The 18,120-nt window shown below is 46.7% G+C and overlaps 1 protein-coding gene across 1 annotated transcript; it reads right to left on the minus strand.

Moving 5' to 3' along the window:
- Nucleotides 1–471: 471 nt before the first annotated feature.
- On the minus strand, nucleotides 472–16,474 carry LOC143837051 (phospholipase A2 inhibitor and Ly6/PLAUR domain-containing protein-like). Its single transcript, XM_077336474.1, has 6 exons — nucleotides 16,394–16,474; nucleotides 11,396–11,511; nucleotides 9,382–9,498; nucleotides 7,492–7,644; nucleotides 4,932–5,072; nucleotides 472–2,756 (listed from the first exon to the last, which is right to left on the minus strand). Exons 2-6 carry the CDS (start codon nucleotides 11,448–11,450, stop codon nucleotides 2,545–2,547), a joined length of 678 nt encoding a protein of 225 aa, XP_077192589.1. The 5' UTR covers nucleotides 11,451–11,511; nucleotides 16,394–16,474; the 3' UTR covers nucleotides 472–2,544.
- Between the last annotated feature and the right edge of the window lie 1,646 nt (nucleotides 16,475–18,120).

Here is an 18,120-nt window from a genome sequence, read left to right on the forward strand (position 1 = left end):
TTTAGAAAGCCACAGTTTGTCCATCCCTCGTTTATTCACTCCCTTCTAAGACAGCTTCGGGGAAAGTAGGAACCAAGAAGTAGAGATCTGCTAGGTTCAGGATGCTTGATGAATATGTGTTGTGATTTCAGGTCATCATTTAAAAACTGGATATCTGCCTTAATAGTTATCCTAACAACAACCATGTGCAACCCCTATATCTAGCCAATCCACCATTCTTCTCCAGCATTTGAACATATGAATAACTGGTTCTCATATATGGAGCCCACATATATATATGCTGATTTTTGACAAACCCAGAAAGAATCAACCTTATTTTTCATTTGATCAATGTGGAACCTTAGGGAGGAGAATGAATAATTATAAATTACCTTGTGTATTATGTGGCATGTTCCTTCTCAGGATCAAGCAGATCCATGACAAATTGATGTTAGTGACCCCCCATTATTACAAGACACACAAATGGGCATGTTGTTTTAACTTGTTTTATTTGCATCCTGCCCTCTCTCAGACACACAGAAGAAGAAGAGCTGGTTTTTATACTCTACTTTTCATTACCCAAAAGAGAATCAAATTGTCTTACCATCCCTTTCCTCTCCCCACAAGAGACACCCTGCGAGGTAGGTGAGGTTGAGAGAGCCTTGATAAGACTGCTGTGTGGGAATAGCTTCTAACAGAGCTGTGGCAAGTCCAAGGTCACCCAGCTGGTTGCATATGGAGGAGGAGTGGTGAATCAAACCTGGCTGGCCAGATTAGAAGCTGCCGCTCTTAACCACTACACCAAGCTGGCTTGTACACAGACAAGATGTAATCTCCAGGTCAGGTATTGATGAAGAGCAGATAAATTTAGCCCTAATCTGGACAGGCCAATCTCATCAGATCTCAGAAGCTAAGCAAGTATTCAGACAGGAGACCTTCAAGGAATAGCAGGATCATGACATGGAGACAGGCAATGGCAAAATCATTTCTGTTTGTCTCTTATCTTATATGTGGTTGTGCACCGCCCTGGTTTGGCAACCCTGAAAAGGACGGTATATAAATTGAATAATTAATAAATCCTGACGCTATTCAACATATCTTACTGGATTGTCCCTTGTTTACTGTCCAGTGAAGGCATGTTATACTTTTTATACCAAAATGGAGAAACCATTCAAAAGACCTGATCTGCCAATTTTTACTGAGTGATAAAGGATGCCGATGTCACTTTTATTGTGGCTGAATTTCTGTCTTCAGTTTTTAAATTCAAACTGATTGATGTATCTTGACTATCTCTGTTTATCTTGCTAATCTGCTTTATGCCAATAAAGGTATTGTGTGTGTGTAATTAATAAATAAATAGCCCTATGGGAACACCATAATTTAGCTGTGCCTTGTTGGCACATACACCACCAGATGAATTTAGCTTCAGAGTTGGCATTACATCAGAGGTTTATGTAACACCTTCCTTTCCCATTGTGCCTTTGAAAATACAAACACTTGTATTAGGAAAGTTATATTTATGAAGTACACTCTGTTGTATGGGCTAGGCCAAGACTGTGGACAACAGGGTTCAAATCTAGACTTCGGAAGAAGAAGAAGAGCTGGTTCTTATATGCCACTTTTTTCTACCCGAAGGAGTCGCAGAGTGGCTTATATTCGCCTTCCTTTTCCTCTCCCCACAACAGACACCCTGTGCGGTAGGTGAAGCTGAGAGAGCCCTGATGTTACTGCTTGGTCAGAACAGCTTTATCAGTGCTGTGGTGAGCCCAAGGCCACCCAGCTGACTGCATGCGGGGGGGGCGGGGAATCAAACCCAGCTCTTCAGAAATGTTTTGACCTGAGTCTCACGGACTGTAATCTGTGGTGGAAAATCTGGATCTTGAGACTTACCAGGTATATAGGGGAAAAGAAGAAAGGCATCTATGTGGGATACAGACTATGCTAAGCTAACAAGGGGAGTTTTCAAGGTGTATGTTAAAAAATATGGACAAACACATAGGCTTGCTAGGCCTAGCAACCGTGGGAGATTGGGGGAAATGTGAGAACTTCCCAAGGTGGGTCGTGGGTGTGTTCATCGTCCCTGCTTGATTACACAAATTCCAGCATGATCCAGGAGCCATGACATTACAATAGGTTCACAGTCTAGCCCTTGCCCCCAAAACATGATGGATTCCATAGACTTTTGGCCTGAGTACCCACCTCACTCACAAAGCCAACATATCCAGGTTGTGCCAAAAGCTATACAATGAAGCAGAGATAAGAAACAGAGACTACTGCAGACACGGATACTACACATCCCGATTGGCTGGCCATTTTCACCCCCCGATCAGCTGAGTGTCAATGGGCAGTGGCAGGAATCTTCCGAAATTCTCCAGCTGTATGTGGGCAAATGATAAACCTAGGTCCAGATCTACATACTGAATCCACCCCCTCCTTTTTAAAATAAAGCTAGTAACCCTTATAATTAAGGAGGGAAAGCTTAAAATTCTGGAGACTTCATAGATGCTACAGCTTTCGTTGAGACGATTACAAGGATAAGGAGGCGTCTTTGATGAAGCTACGCCCTCAGAAGACGTTTGCTAAGAGAAGCCCGGCCATGACCTGAAAGACGAGGGTGGCTGGAGAGGGGAGGGGACCCAGGCTCCCCCTGTTTGTGCATGTCGCTTTCTGTGTCAGCTTGTAGATGTCGCCTCCAAAGGACATCAGGTCATTCTCCTTCAGGGTGCAGGCGCTGGGCGTGGCACAGCCCCTCATAGAGAAGTTGTGAGGCAGCTCCCCTGTGGAGAAAAATTATGCAGAGGAGCAAATCAAAGAGAAAGAACAAAACCTCACTTGGGGCATGTGCATCATTCCTAAATGATGCACAAGGATGTGTGCATCATTTAGGAAGACTGTAGCTCAGGGGTAGTCAAACTGCCGCCCTCCAGATGTCCATGGACTACAATTCCCAGGAGCCCCTGCCAGGAAATGCTGGCAGGGGCTTCTGGGAGTTGTAGTCCATGGACATCTGGAGGGCTGCAGTTTGACTACCCCTACTGTAGCTGGAGACTTAGTGATGTTCGCCCCCATTTCCTTCTGGCACTGCCGAAGTCGGCATGGGGGAAATGGGGAAGGGCACCAGCATGCAATGTCACTTCTGGGGATGGGGGGTGGGAAGCAGAAATTACTTCAGAGGTAATTCTCTAGAAATTCCCATAATTCCTCTCCCCACCCCAAAAAAAGCATCAAATGAACATTGACTATTGGATGAAACGTCCTCTTGGGAGGGGTGGCCAAACCATGACTTGTCAGATATCCAAGGACTATAATTCCCATGAGCCCTGGGCAGCACATGCTCATGGGAATTGTAGTTCATAGAAGAAGAAGAAGAAGAAGAAGAAGAAGAAGAAGAAGAAGAAGAAGAAGAAGAAGAAGAAGAAGAAGAGTTGGGTCTTATATTCCACTTTTCTCTACCCAAAGGAGTCTCAAAGCAGCTTACATTCCTGTTCCCTTTCCTCTCCCCACAACAGACACCCTGTGAGGGAGGGTCAGAACAGCTTTATCAGTGCTGTGGCGAGCCCAAGGTCACCCAGCTGGCTGCATGTGGAGGAGCACAGAATCAAACCACACTCCTAACCACTACATTGGCCTCCGGGCCACAGTTTGGCTGCCCCTGCTCTAGAACTGTAGTCCTGCTTGTTCTCTACCTCTTGGAAGAAGAGGGTAGAAGCAAAATTGTCAAATCCTGCTTCGGAAATTCTTTGAAATTTGGAGGTGGATCTTGGGGAGGGGCAGGACCTCAGTAGGGCTCAATGCCATTAAGTCCATCCTCACAAAGTAGCCATTATTTTCAGGGGAACTGATCTCTGTAGTCTGGAGATCAGCTGTCATTACAGGAGTTAGCCCCACTCTTGGAAGCTAGCAACCCTAGGCTGCTGCAGAAAGTGGGAGCATGTTCTGCTTTAAATTGTTAGCCTCTTTGGTGGCCCTGACTAGGCAGGAAGGCAGAATATAAATTATGTAAACAAATGAAAATAACGGTACATGAGAACAGCAGAGATCTTGTACCAAACAGTCCAAAGCTGGTTATGGGATCAGTTCTGCCTTCCTCTAATCCAGCGATACCCAACCATGGATGCCAAGAGCTCCAGGGGAGATCTGCAGAGCGTTCGTGGCCTTTCCCTTCCTGCCTTAATGAACTTGGCCACAAGCTAGGGAACCAGCCACTTCCATTGCTCCTCCTGCCTGCCTCCTGAGCATGGGTATCTCATGCTTTCTGCTCCTGGGAGGGGGCGGAGCCTGCATGCCTACTGCATGAAGAGCCAGTTTAGTGTAGTGGTTAGGAGTGCGGACTTCTAATCTGGCATGCTGGGTTCAATTCTGCACTCCCCGACATGCAGCCAGCTGGGTGACCTTGGGCTCGCCACAGCATTGATAAAGCTGTTCTGACCGAGCAGTGATATCAGGGCTCTCTCAGCCTCAGTTGTAAGCCGCTTTGAGACTCTTTCGAGTAGAGAAAAGCGTCATATAAGAACCAACTCTTCTTCTTCTTCTTCTTCTTCTGCTACTGCTACTGCTACTGCTACTACTACTCCCACCATAAATTGCCCCCTTCTCTCCCTCCAAGTCCTCCTTGAGCCTGCCTGTTAACTTGGAAAGTTATGTCACTTCTTGGAGCATGGCAGGAAGGCGTGGCCAGTTGACATCACTTTGGGGGGCTTCTCGAAGCTTCAAAATTCTTTCCAGGGCTCCTTCATGGTCAAAAGGTTGAAAAAGGTTGCTCTAGTCCCTTCTGCCCTTTATTGGAGACTGCAGAGAAGAGATTCTCCCAGCTTCCCCAGTTCATCCCCCTATCCGTAATCCCCCTGCCCCATGTAATTAATAACAGTGTGGGTCACTGTAGAAGTAAGAAGGGCTCTTATCCTGACCCTAGATGTGATCCTTGACTCCATAAATAGGGTCTTGATAAATACCAATAGATACTCCCTCGAGGCTGATGCACGTCTCTTCAGCTCCTGTGCAGGGGATGACAGCTTGCCCTTCGCATAGGCTCTTGTTCTGGTTCTCACAGGCTGGACAATACACCCCATTCTTCAAGGAACTGGCTGGAGGCACTGCAGGACAATCAGAGGCAGTTCTCATGGGTGTAAGTGCCAAGAACAGGCCTCACATAATTGGAGGCAAGCAAAATACTTCCCGCTTGTCCCAGGATTGGCTGGTTTCCATGCCCTGTCTATTTAGAACAATAAAAATGGCTAGGAGACTGCAATAAAAGCAAACTTGATGGTTCCTAATATGTTTTAAGTGAGAAAGCAAATGTGTTGGGACTTTCAGATTTGGCTGGATCCTGAGTCTCTCCACAGAAATAGAGCTTCAGAGTAACAGAGTGTTTGAAAGTCTGCCGGTATTACTTATCTTTTTGTATGAGGCACAGATCCAGACCTACAGCACTTTAAGTTTTAAAAGAGAGAATCTTTACTAGGAAAGATTATTTACAGAAATATATCATATTCATCTGCTTCAGTCTGAGTACAAAAGCTTAATTACAAAGAAAACACATTGCAAGCCTCTTGTGGCTAGGCTGCAAGCAGACTACATGCCTACATATCGGCAGAGAGCTTTAATGGAGAACACTGCTCCTTGTTTTTGCAAAGCACACACACTGAACTGCTTCTTCCTGAAGAAGCAGGAAGTGGTTGGGAGCCCGCTTTGAACAAAGGAGTCTCAGACCATGTGCTGGTGGTTTTCCACTGCTCATGACTGCAGTTTCCAGCCATGGCCACCTGGCACCACTAGTGAGCACACAAGTGCAGCTGGTTAAATACTTAACAGCATCTCTTCAAGGCTGATTTCACCAAATCACTTGCTGGTTGCAATTCCAACAAAATCATTGGAGGGGAAACCTGCTTGCCCCAAGAATCTGGAGCCAGAGGAGTAATTTGGCCCTAGAATACTTACACCTTTATTTCCTGCCATGGTTGCGCAAACCAAACCAATATGCAGAAAACCAATCATGTGCGTGAAGCCAAACCTAGAAAAAATGGCATAGGCTAAGAACTTTTTCTTCGTTTATTCAAGCTGAGCCAGAACAGGGTCTGGATCCACAAGCTGTTTTCAAACCAAAATTTTCACCCGTGGCTCACAAATGAATTCTTAATAGAATAGAATGAGCAGAAATGGACAGATAGTTTGAGGGATGATGGCCACTTTGATATTTGGAAATTCAGCAAACAAATCTAAAAAAAAATACACATCAGAGAGTATTCTAGAAAATAAAAACATTAGAATATATGTTAAGAATTCATTTGTGAGCCACTGATGAAAAATTTGGTTTGGAAATGGCTTTTGTAGCCAGACTCTATTCTGGCTCAACTTGAATAAAAGAAGAAAAAGTCTTTAGCCTATGCCAATTTCTTTCTCGGTATGGCAAACCGATATGCAGACTTGCCATGTCAATTTTGATTAGTCTGATCACTTGGTGCAAAGAGCTATCTTTGCCAAGGGGTGAATCTGCACTGGGTTTTTTTATCCCCAGTGACCAAATTTATCCCCAAATTAGAGAAAGTCATCTACACATTATTTGATTTCCATTCTGCTATTTAGCGCTTTAAAGTTTTCCTCTGCAACATTGATCCACAGTAACACTACCTTTCCCCCGTGATATCCAGGAGTGGATATAGCTTTCTACATTTGAGGAAACCACGCTGAGAGTCCCAGCATTAAGTGTAGATGTTCTGTGTTTTGCCAGATTGACTTCCTGCCCTGTGCCTCCAATGCTGACGTAGCTAAGCAGTCTGTCGCTGAATGGTCAGGGCGTCAATTCAAAGACTTCCTGGTTTCCAGTTGTCATTCCCTCACAAGACTTATGTTTGCACTCATTTTGGGATCTGTTTTAAAGTGAATGTACTCCAAAAGCCCACACTTCTCTGAGCAGAGATTTGCCTCTTGGATTTATTGTCCCCTCCTCTTTCTCTGTGAGGCTGCTGCCTTCCCCCCCCCCCCTGCTTCTGCAGGAAAAGAAAGATAAACAAGCAGGCTTGTGCTCCACTTGCCCCTTCCTCAGCTTGCTCTGGCTGTAGACTCAGGACTAGTCAAAAGGCAGGAAATAAAGCACACTCCAGCTTTGTGCTCCTTCAGTGCTGGCTAGAACTTCACCTGACCACTCCCCCCTAAAACAAGCAGGAAGGAGACTGAAAATTGGGACAATGCAAATGCAGAAGTGCAATATGTTTAAAATAGGGGTGGGGGGAAGGAAGGCTATAGATACGGGTTCAAATTGACCAGAATTCAGCAAGAATTTACAGTGGAAAAAAATGTGAGTGCAGAACCAGCCCAGATCTCCCTGCTGTTCTAGAGTTTGACCATAGGCAGATGGTGGTTCACAGACTCAGTTCCCGACTGGCATCCTATGGGTTACAAGTTTAAGGCTTGCTGTGGATGCAGGGAACTAATTCAACTCATCTTGTAAACTCAGAACAAGAGATAGTGTCTTGTCCCAGCCTCTTCCTGAGAACCAGTGCCACCAGTACCTACCACTTAGAGCCAGCTGGTCATTACAGCCACTGGTTGCACAGCAGGCCAGGTTGCTCCGAACTTGCCTTCCAGCTATGGTGCTCACTGTGAGGATTAATGGTGTACAGGAGGTTGGTGCAATGCATCCCTTGTAGGCTCGGCTGACACTTCCTTCTGAAGATGAGAAAAACCAAGTATCATCTCCTGTGGAACATATTTTCAATCACTAACCAATGTCGGTTGTCTACCCTTCCACATTTCAATTGAAGACTGAGTTAGCCTGGGTCATCCAGGCCAGGGCAGAAAGAGAAGGTATCTTTTTCTATTTGAGAATCAAAATTGGATGCATCTGGTCCTTGAAAGGTTTATCATATATACTCGCATATAGACCCTTTTTTAAAGCCGAAAAAGTCCCCCTAGGCTTATATGCAGGTATTAAAAAATCCAGCTTCCAGACAAGACAGGAGGGCGGGGGTGAGAGACAAGTATACCTACCTGAAGAAGCAGAGGCGGGAATGAAGTAGAGACGCAGAAAGCCAGGAACAGTGGAAGGGGAGGGAAAATACAGTCTCCACCTCCCCCCCTCACTTCCTTAACGAGGCTAGTACATGTTGCTAAGCCTCTATATCAGAGGGAGAACAGAGAGCAGAAGGAGGAAATGCCCCTAGAGGAAGGAATTAAGTGGAGGGAATAGAACACCAGGCTAAGATGAAGGGAAGGAGCTCATGATTGGATATAAAAAGGCAAGAGGGATCGGAGGGAGGAGGAGGGGAAAGAGGGACGAGGAAGGTTGGAAGAAAAGGGGGGGAAAGATCATCCTTAAAATGATGTGGGGAAGAAAGGAGAAAAAGCCACTATCCAAACACCTGCCTCGGCTTATATGTGAGTCAATAAGTTCTCCAGCATGTTGTGGTGAAATTGGGTGCCTCGGCTTATATGCGGGTCAGCATATACACGAGTATATATGATACTTTGCCATGTGGAAAGGAATCACTGTTCAGAGGTGCCCAACCTCTGTGTTGCTCTGTGAGTCCCCATCAGCAGCTCATACAATCTTCCCTGAGAGCAGGTATTTTGATGTCTTTGGCTCTTCTGTTTATGGCACAGGAGCTGTTCACTATCATTGTTGATGTATCCCATTTTAGATCCACAACAATTCTGTGATGTGTTAGGCTTAGAAATATGAACTGACCCAATCCACCCAGTGATTTGCACCTGTCCCAGGATGAACAGTCTATATAATGGTGCCCCAAAGTGGTGGTTTTAGACAAAGGGTGAGACCAGGTTGGGCTTTTGCCCTGCAAGGCTTCTGGTTGGCCATTGGGGATCTGATTGCACACCAGCCTCCCTGCCAACAGGCTCCATCCCATGCAAACCTGCAGCTATGGCAATTATTGAACAAAGCATTCACCTCGAAACCCTGAACAATGCTGTGTATAACAACATAGGGTGGGTGGGAGGGAAGCAGCTCCCACAGTGTCTCTGGCTAAGAGGGTGAGACCCACGCATGTGGAGACTTAAATAATCGCCACAGGTCCTGCCCTGTCCCCAGATGCTGTGTGTGCTGTGTGCCAGCAGCATGCACACTAGAGGGCCTCTGGGTGGTCGCCTCTCCCTCATAGCAATCCCTCCGCTGCATCAATGTTTGGCCAAGGTAAGTCTCGGCCGGGTTTTTGGCAGTAACTGCCAGCATAGCACAAGGATCTTCACTGTGTGACTGAAGGTAAATCATGGCAGCCATTTTGTGGCTGGCTTTGCCACCTGCAGCAGCTATTTTTGGCAGCCATTTTGTGACTGTGCCCACTGTACTGTGTCAGAACTCCTAAAGTGCCTCCAGGCTCAAACCTGGAGAGAACCTCTGCTGTATACCATACCAGGAATGCTGGGAAGCTGATAATCCTTTGTACCTACCAAATGTGTTGGCCACTTCTAGATGGACACATATCATTCCTGCATTTGAACAATTCATATTAAGATTGCAAAGCTCCCCAAGGTTGCACTGAGCACACGCCATGGTACTGTTTTCTCCTGGAAAGAGGGAGAAGGAAAGGGGGAGTACATTAATCATTCTTAGCATTGTGGCTTTAACGGGGTGCACAGGTCAAGATTCATCCCCATAGTTAGCTGGTCAGGCCTTGGTAACAGCAATGCCCAAAAGTCCACTGGGAAGGAACCCTTGAAACTACACTTCTCATGTGCTGGCCAGTTAGGGATGCCAGACTCCTGCTGGGGCCGGAGGGAACCTCGCTTTGGCATTGCTCATGCACACGCGTGCACACACACTTTGGTGGTTTCAGAAAGTTAGGGGAAATTGTGCCAGGCCTATAAAACGGAGCTCTTCTGCCAGGCTTTTGGTTTGGGCCAGAATTAACATCTTCCTACTTACTTATCTATAGCCCCACGCATTCTATCTGTCTATGCATCCCCAGAGTGGTCTGACCATTTTGGAATCATCTTAAAAGCTGCTGTGGAGGAGCTGTTGATATTAATTATAAACTGTTACCTAGTTTTAAGCTAATTTGAAACTTAAATTTAATTTGTTTTAAACATATTTATATATCACTTTGTACACTGCCCTGAACTGGCTTGCTGGGAGGGCAGTTTAGAAATCTAATCTGTTCCACAAAATATATTTCTGGTAAGACCTTGAAGACGGAGCGTGACTCATGGCTTAAATGCCACTCAGCGCTTAACACCCACTAAGTGTAGCTGTCCCACCCCTGAGCACCTCCACTTCCAACTGGCATGCCTGTCTGTCCAGCAGCCAGCCAATTGCCTTCCATCCCCCACCGCTGACCACCCCCTCCTCCTTCCATTTCCCTCCAAGGCTCCAGATCCCTGCTGCGTGAGAACTGCCCCTGCCGGTGAGTTCCCTTCCCAGGTCTTCCCTTCTCCAGGCTGCAGCTTTTCAGGTCTTGGGGGGAGGAAGAGGCCATCCACAGAGTTCTTCCACCTCACCCTACCCCCCAATCTAGTGCCCATTGTATTCCTGAATGCAATGGGCTTGGCCCCTAGTCTGTAACAGGAGCTCACTGTTATAATAACTAGCTAAGGGCTAAGTGGGCGGAGAGTGGGCATGGCCTGTCCAAGGTGGGGCCCAATCGGGACACACAAAGCGCGTCCCGATTGGGCCCTCCCTTGCACAGGCCATGCCCACTCCCGCCCACCCAGCTCCCCAGGACACATGTAAGTGCCCTGGGGGGAAGGGGGGGCTTTCCCTTTCTCATTGGGCCTTGCTATGGTGGAGCCGGGGGGGGGCTTTCTGTTGCCCATTGGCCGCAGCAAGAGGGCTTCACAGCCCAACGGGATGCTGGCGTGATGGCAGAGCCGGGAGGGCTTTTCATTGTCCATTGTCCCACAAAGCTCTCTTGCCTCCTTGCAGATGCGGCGTGATGGCTTCGTGGCCCAACAGGGAGCTGGCAGCGGGGGGAACAGGGGGGGCCTTTCCCTTAACCCTTGAACCCCTTTCAAAGCCCATTTTTAAAATGGGCTTTGATACTAGTAAACAAATAAATCCCCACTTCCAAACAGCTGTTCTTGCAGTGATCCTCGCCCACCTGGACCTCCACACTAACCGAGACTAGGAAGAAATTCCCAACCTGCTGATATTACCCAGAAGTGATATCAGTCCACTGGGCTTGTCAGCGCATGATGCGCTGGGGTTTGGACAAAACACTGGTTTGAGGCTGATTTTTTACCATAGAGTTTTCACAGAAGCCAGTGTTACCCCTGACATCTCTACATCACTTCTGGGTGATGCCAGCACACCAGACACTCTTCTGGGTTCAAGTGCAGAGGGAGACCTCTTGGGGAGTGCCCCCCTGCCCTCCCCCCAATAGCATGGCTGATTTTGGCCACCCTATGTCCTGGGAGCCCATACCAATATCTGAAGCCAAGCCTCCAACACCAGGTGAAGAACACTCACCATGAACGCAGAGTAGGAGACGAAAGGCCAGAATAAGAAGTACTGTTGTCTTCATGGCGCTTGAGAGGATACACGAGTCTCTCGGGACAGACTCTCTGGAGCTGGAAATTATCACACTGCAAAAAGAGAACTTGTTATATTTGCATGGCATGCAAATGGATAGTTCTTGCTCCAAATCTGCCCTCCCTCCCCTGTGTTGCCCATCCATGACATGCAACACACAAAGCTGCCTTATCCTCCGTCAGACTCTGGGTCAATCAAGGTCAGTATTGCCTGCTCAGGCTGGCAGCAGTTCCATGGTAAAAGACACTGCAGGTCAGCTCCAGCCTGATCCTTTGGACTGGGACCTGGGACCTTCTGCATGTGAAGCAGATGCTGGATCACCAAACCACAGGTCCTTCCTGAGCTGTCTGGATAAGCCTTTTCTACGATGATGAACCCGGGTGTGCTGCGGGCCCTGTGGGAGCTTTTGGCGTTCCGCAGGGCCTGCAAAATGGAGCTCTTCCGCCAGGTCTATGGTTGAGTAAGGGGTAGTGAGAAAAATCGGCGGCACCCCCCCCCCCCCGGTGCTAGGCAGCAGTCATTTCCTGTCATCTTGACCCCTCATTCCATCTTTCCAGAGCAGGGGTAGTCAAACTGCGGCCCTCCATGGATGTCCATGGACTACAATTCCCAGAAGCCCCTGCCAGCGAATGCTGGCAGGGGGTTCTGGGAATTGTAGTCCATGGACATCTGGAGGGCCGCAGTTTGACTACCCCTGCTCCAGAGGATGCGATGGACAGTTGGGGAGTTTGGAGGGATTAAAGTCATGTTGTTCTGTTTCACTGTGATTTTGTTGTGTGTTTTAATGGGGTTTTGTCTGGGGGTTTACTGGACATTTGTAACCCTCCACAAGCCGGTCTCGGGGGTGGCAGGAAATGAATGGAATAGTAATAAAATAATAAATAATAATAAATAAATAATAATGGATCCATGATATGAAGCCTTTTCTATGAAGATCAGTGCCCTGCCCTAAATGGCCCAGGCTAGCCTGATTTCTTCAGATCTTGGAAATTATGTTGGACCAGCCTTGGTTAGCATTTGGATGGGAGACTACCAAGGAAGTCCATGGTTGCAGGGCAGAGACAGGTGATAGCAAACCACCCCTGAAGGACTCTTGTCTTGAAAACCCTGTGGGGTAAGTATAAGTTGGCTGCAACTTGATAGCAATTTCCATTATGTTGAGTAGGGTTGTCCGGTTGGATCCCTCTTCTCCCCTCGGCCTGAAGAATCCCACCACTCCTCAGTGGAGCAGTAAGGACAAAATGAGGGACGGAATCACCATTATCTGACACTCTAGGTAAAAAACCATAGAGTTTTGGGGGATTCCTAGAGCACCATGCCATGTCATTTTCTCCATTGCTCCCAGGGCTGGCAACCTTAAATGGAACTTGGCAGACCAGGGACTGGGAAATCAATGGCTTGTATTATTATTATTATTATTATTATTATTATTATTATTATTATTATTATTACTACTACTACTACTACTACTACTACTACTACTACTACTACTACTACTACTACTACTACATTTATTGCCCTCCTCTCCCCAAGGGCTACAATGTGGGTTACAATGTTTGACTAACCCCCCCCCCATAAAACCCCTTAAAAACAGGCATAAAAATCCATTAATATATATTTTTAAAAAATTCTAGCCCGTCACTCCCAGAAGGCTCATGGCAGGTTACAAAATGTGCATAAAATCCCCAATAAAATTACCCATAAAACAATCCAAGAACCATTCTATACAGTGCACAACAATCCATACACAAAGTATCCAAGATATACAGCGGCGAAAAACCAACAACTAAATCCCACCCAATATTAACCCCGGGGTTGCTTATCTTAAACCGCCAATAGAGTAGCCCAGGAGATCTTCCTTAGCGTGTCGGCCTCAACCATAGACCTGGCAGAAGAGTTCTGTCTTGCAGGCCCTGTGGAACGCTGAGAATGTGGAACGCCAAGATGTCCCTGTGAGGAACCTAGCAGCCATATTTTGTACCAGCTGTAACTCCCGGATCAAGCTCAGGGGCAGGCCCGCGTACAGCGAGTTACAGAAATCTATTCTGGAGGTGGCCATCGCATGGATCACTGTGGCCAGATGTTCAGGAGATAGGTGGGGCACTAGTAGCTGAGCTTGGCAAAGATGGAGAAATGCCTGGCTGGCTACCTTCTTCACCTGAGCCTCCAGCGTTAATGAGGAATCGAAGGTCACTCCCAAATTCCTGGCCTGGGACGCAATGACCAGTTGCGTCCCTGCCAAGGTGGGAAGGCGTGCTTCCTAATCTGCCCCCCTACCACCCAGGCACAGGACCTCCGTCTTGGAGGGGTTGAGTTTCAGGCAAAAGCCCGTAAAAAAATCAGAAAAGATGCTGCAGCAGAAAATACATACCCAATCTAACACTCCCATAAAACACACACGAGCATGGAGAGGGTGAACCAAGGGCATTGACATAAATCACTACCGCCACTCGTGGGGGTGGGGGGCCATGATCTTCCTTGTCATATGTACACATCTAAGTATTTTGTAAAAGAAGCCACGTAAGCCCCTAACGGTTAACCAAAAATATAGAGCAATCGTGCCTCATGGTTCCATGTGTCTATTTCCCTGTTGATTTCTTATGAATAACATTGAATTGTTTTTTCTTTCAGCACTTAAGAACACAGAATCATAGAATCATAGAGCTGGAAGGAACCTCATGGGTCATCTAGTCCAACCTCCTGCACTATGCAGGACACTCACATCCCAATCGCTCATCTACTGTGACCTGCCACCCCCTTAAGCCGTCACAGAATCAGCCAAAGATGAAGAACCCACCACCTCCCATGCCTGTTCCACTGAGGAACCACTCTAACTATCAGGAACTTCTTCCTGATGTTTAAACAGGATTTCTTTTTAATTAATTTCATCCCGCTAGTTCTGGTCCGTCCCTGCAGGGCAACAGAGAACAACTCTGCTCCATCGTCTATATGGCAGCCTTTTAAATACTTGAAGATGGTGATCAGATCCCCTCTCAGTTGTCTCCTCTCCTGGCTAAACAGACCAAGCTCCCCCAACATGTTTCTGGTTCTCTCACTAATGCCCCTAGAAAGAGAGATCTTCCAAACTGACTTTGCGACTCGATTTCCTCCACTGTGCAGCGTGTGATAAAGAGGCTGTGCCATCTTGACCGTGTAATGTCGACATGTCCGCATTCATCCATTGTATGGCTTGCGGGGAGGGCCGGGTTGGACTGTCATTCTGCCACCTGGGTGCCTGGCGTGCAGGATGCAGGCCAGTTCCCACGCTGCTGCTTCATTGTATTTGCCCATCCATGCTGGGTGTGTCGATCCCATAGTGGGCATATTTCCACTCACCGTTATTGCCCACCAAGCAAGCAGCTCAGAAGTAGCAGAATGTGGACCATTTGCTTTGGCCAGGATCAAAAATCAGTACATGCCCACCAAGACACTATCAAAACTATTTGCATTTCAAATTTGCGAAAACTGCCTTCTGTTGTTTTGTTATTCTACCAGTGCCATTCAGGTCCAAACTCAAGGGCTTTGTGCCTGCCTGAAGAATATTCAAGAGCCTCTCCTCCAGATTTCTAAACTTAGTTTCTCTTGAGAGTAGACTATACTCCTGTCTAGAGTCTTAACTTGGGCAAGATTGAGCAACCTCAGTATTCCAGAATTGTGCCAGAGATTATGGGATATCACATAAGGAGGGCCAACCTTGGATTGTAATTGGATGGGAGACTTCCAAGGATTCGGGTGGTAGTTCTTCTAAGGACCACTAGGGGTCATGATATGGAGGCAGCCAATGACAAACCAGCTCTGAATGTCCCTTGCCTGGCTGCCAGACAATCTTTGGAACTTCTGACTATACTACACATGCCATAGTTAAGCGCGGTGGACTCCAATTCAGAGGACAGGGTTCGATTTCCCCACTCCTCCACATGCAGCCAGCTGGGTGACCTTAGGCTAGTCACTGTTCTTATAGTGCGGTTCTCTTAGAGATCATTCTGCCCCCCTGACTCACAGGGTGTCTGTTGTGGGGAGAGGAAATGAAAAGGTGTTTGTAAACTCACTTGGGACAACTTCAGGTAGAGAAAAGCAGTGGTTAGGAGTGCAGACTTCTAATCTGGTGAGCTGGGCTTGATTCCCCGCTCCTCCCCCACATGCAACCAGCTGGGTGACCCTGGGCTTGCCACAGCACTGATGAAGCTGACTGAACAGTAATATCAGGGCTCTCTCAGTCCCAGCTCCCTCCCAGGGTGTCTGTTGTGGGGAGAGGAAAGGGAAGGCGATTGTAAGCGCATATAAGTACCAGCTCTTCTTCTTCTTCTTCTTCCTTGCCTCCTCTTAATTGGTATCCTGAGAATCAGGAAACAACCAGCAGGACTTTAATCTTTACCCAAAAAGACATTTTGAGCAGATCAGAACTTCAGACTGTCAGACAGTTCTGAAATCTGTCTCATGCAGAAATTTCAAGAAAATGTCACTTGGGTGAAATCAGAAAAATAGAAAAAGGAAAAGGTTTCCCACAAGTTAAGTGTCAGAATGAATCCTCAATTCTGTACCAAAAATACAGTTCCATGCCAGAAACAAATCTGCCCCCATCAAGTTATCATCTATGTCAAGCATTCACGGTGAATTCTTGGATTTTGTGAATATCAGTACCAATTTGGTTTCTGACATTCAAAGATTTTGCAGTACCTCCCTAAGTACATAACTGAGTCTAACCTCACAGTAGAATTTTGCAAATTCTATATTAACTTTGTTTCCTGAGCAAACCACCCCGTATTGAGTCTGCCAAGAAAACGCTGGAGGGCGTCACCCCAAGGGTCAGACATGACCCGGTGCTTGCACAGGGCATACCTTTACCTTTACCTTTAAGCATTAGAGGTTGCCATTTGGAAACATAAAAATGGATACTAAGAAGAGCCATATAACAGAAACTTGGTGCTGACTTACCTTCTTGTTAAGTTCCCCAAAGCCGATCGCAAAGACAACAGGAAGACGGGGGAACTGATCAGATTGTGCTTTTCCTTCAAACGAAAGGCACAATCTGATCAGTTCCCCCGTCTTCCTGTTGTCTTTATATAGAGCTGATAGATGATTCACATAGACTAGGAAATAGCTGATAACAGCTGGCAGTTCCTTAATGCCTAGAAAAAGACCCTGAAAACACAGTTTCGCCACTCCTATAAACCACACGTTGAAACATACACTTGTGCTTTAAATATAAATTATTATGCAATATCTTCCTGTTACTTCTAATGAGTCTATGTTTTAACATAAGGGTTATAGGAGTGGTGAAACCTTTTCCTCAGTGTCTTTTTGTATTCATATAATCTAAAACACTGTGACCCCTTTCGATGGTGGCAGTTGCTTAATGGCCTACAGATAGATTTTGGGGAGGGGGGCACATTTCTGCCACCCAGTGTCTCGTCCTCTCTTACTAGCCATCTTTTTATAGCAATTATTTCAGATAAAGAAATCATCTTATCATGGATCAAGAGAAATGCATTTTCATATTTTGAAAAGATGGCAAATCTCATTCGAAGTCAGGGGTTTTTTTTATATGGTGTTACAGGAACAGGAGATACCATGTGAGATACTACTGGGAACAATTGGTTTGCAAACATTTTAGGAGATCCAGGGAGACCTTAAAACGATATGTTCAAGAACAAGAAGAGTTGGTTCTTATACCTCGCTTCTTACTGCATGTAGGAGTCTCAAAGGGGCTTACAATCGCCTTCCCTTCCTCTCCCCACATCAGACACCCTGTGAGAGAGCTCTTGAGAGAACTGCTCGGTCAGAACAGCACTATCAGGACTGTGACTAGTCCAAGGTCACCCAACTGGCTCCATGTAGAGGAGTGGGGAATAAAACCTAGTTTGCCAGATTAGAAGCTGCTGCTCTTAAGCCTTACACCACGCTGGCTCTGATTTTATTCCATCTTGTCCTCTGGGTCTAGTTCCTTTCAGCTCCAGTCCCTTGCGGAGCCAAGAGGTACACTGGAACAGTGTTTTCAGCCTATATGTCACAAGGCCTCTGAAAGTGGGTCGCAGCTCAACTCTCCCACAAAGCAGCCCCTCCCTTTTCCATCCTTCTCTTCTTTTCCTCCTCACCAACTTCTGGCATTCTCATTTCCCGCCTCCTTCTCTGTAACAATAATGGAAGCCATCCAGCAACTAGGAACTTCATGGTAGTAGCTGAAAAAGGGGAGGGAGGCCGCGGTGAACTTATAGGACATAAAGAGGTCTGCTCAGGTGTAGGTATAATGCCATAGAGTCCACCCTCCAAAGTGGCCATTATATTTAGAGGGGCAGATCTTGGTTGTCTGGACATCACAGCCAGTTTGGTATAGTGGTTAGGAATGTGGACTTCTATCTGGTGAGCTGGGTTCAATTCTGCACTCCCCCACATGCAGCCAGCTGGGTGACCTTGGGCAGTGATAAAGCTGTTCTGACCGAGCAATAATATCAGGGCTCTCTCAGCCTTGCATACCTCACAGGGTGTCTGTTGTGGAGAGAGGAAAGGTAAGGCGACTGTAAGCCGCTTTGAGACTCCAGGTAGAGAAAAGCCGCATATAAGGACCAACTCTTCTTCTTCTTCTTCTTCTTCTTCTTCTTCTTCTTCTTAATACCAGATGATTCCGAAGAACCACCTAGATCAGGCTTTCTCAACCAGGGTTT

The sequence above is a fragment of the Paroedura picta genome, chromosome 5, assembly GCF_049243985.1.
Source record: "Paroedura picta isolate Pp20150507F chromosome 5, Ppicta_v3.0, whole genome shotgun sequence".
Lineage (NCBI taxonomy): Eukaryota > Metazoa > Chordata > Lepidosauria > Squamata > Gekkonidae > Paroedura > Paroedura picta.

Bases quoted from the DNA above. Each gene is read 5' to 3' on its own strand.
- LOC143837051 (XM_077336474.1), bottom strand. From the start codon at position 11,450: ATGAAGACAACAGTACTTCTTATTCTGGCCTTTCGTCTCCTACTCTGC. The intron at 9,499-11,395 runs GTGAGTGTTCTT...CCCTCTTTCCAG, and splicing joins TCTCCTACTCTGCGTTCATG to GAGAAAACAGTACCATGGCG. The intron at 5,073-7,491 runs GTAGGTACTGGT...ATTGTCCTGCAG, and splicing joins TGACCAGCTGGCTCTAAGTG to TGCCTCCAGCCAGTTCCTTG.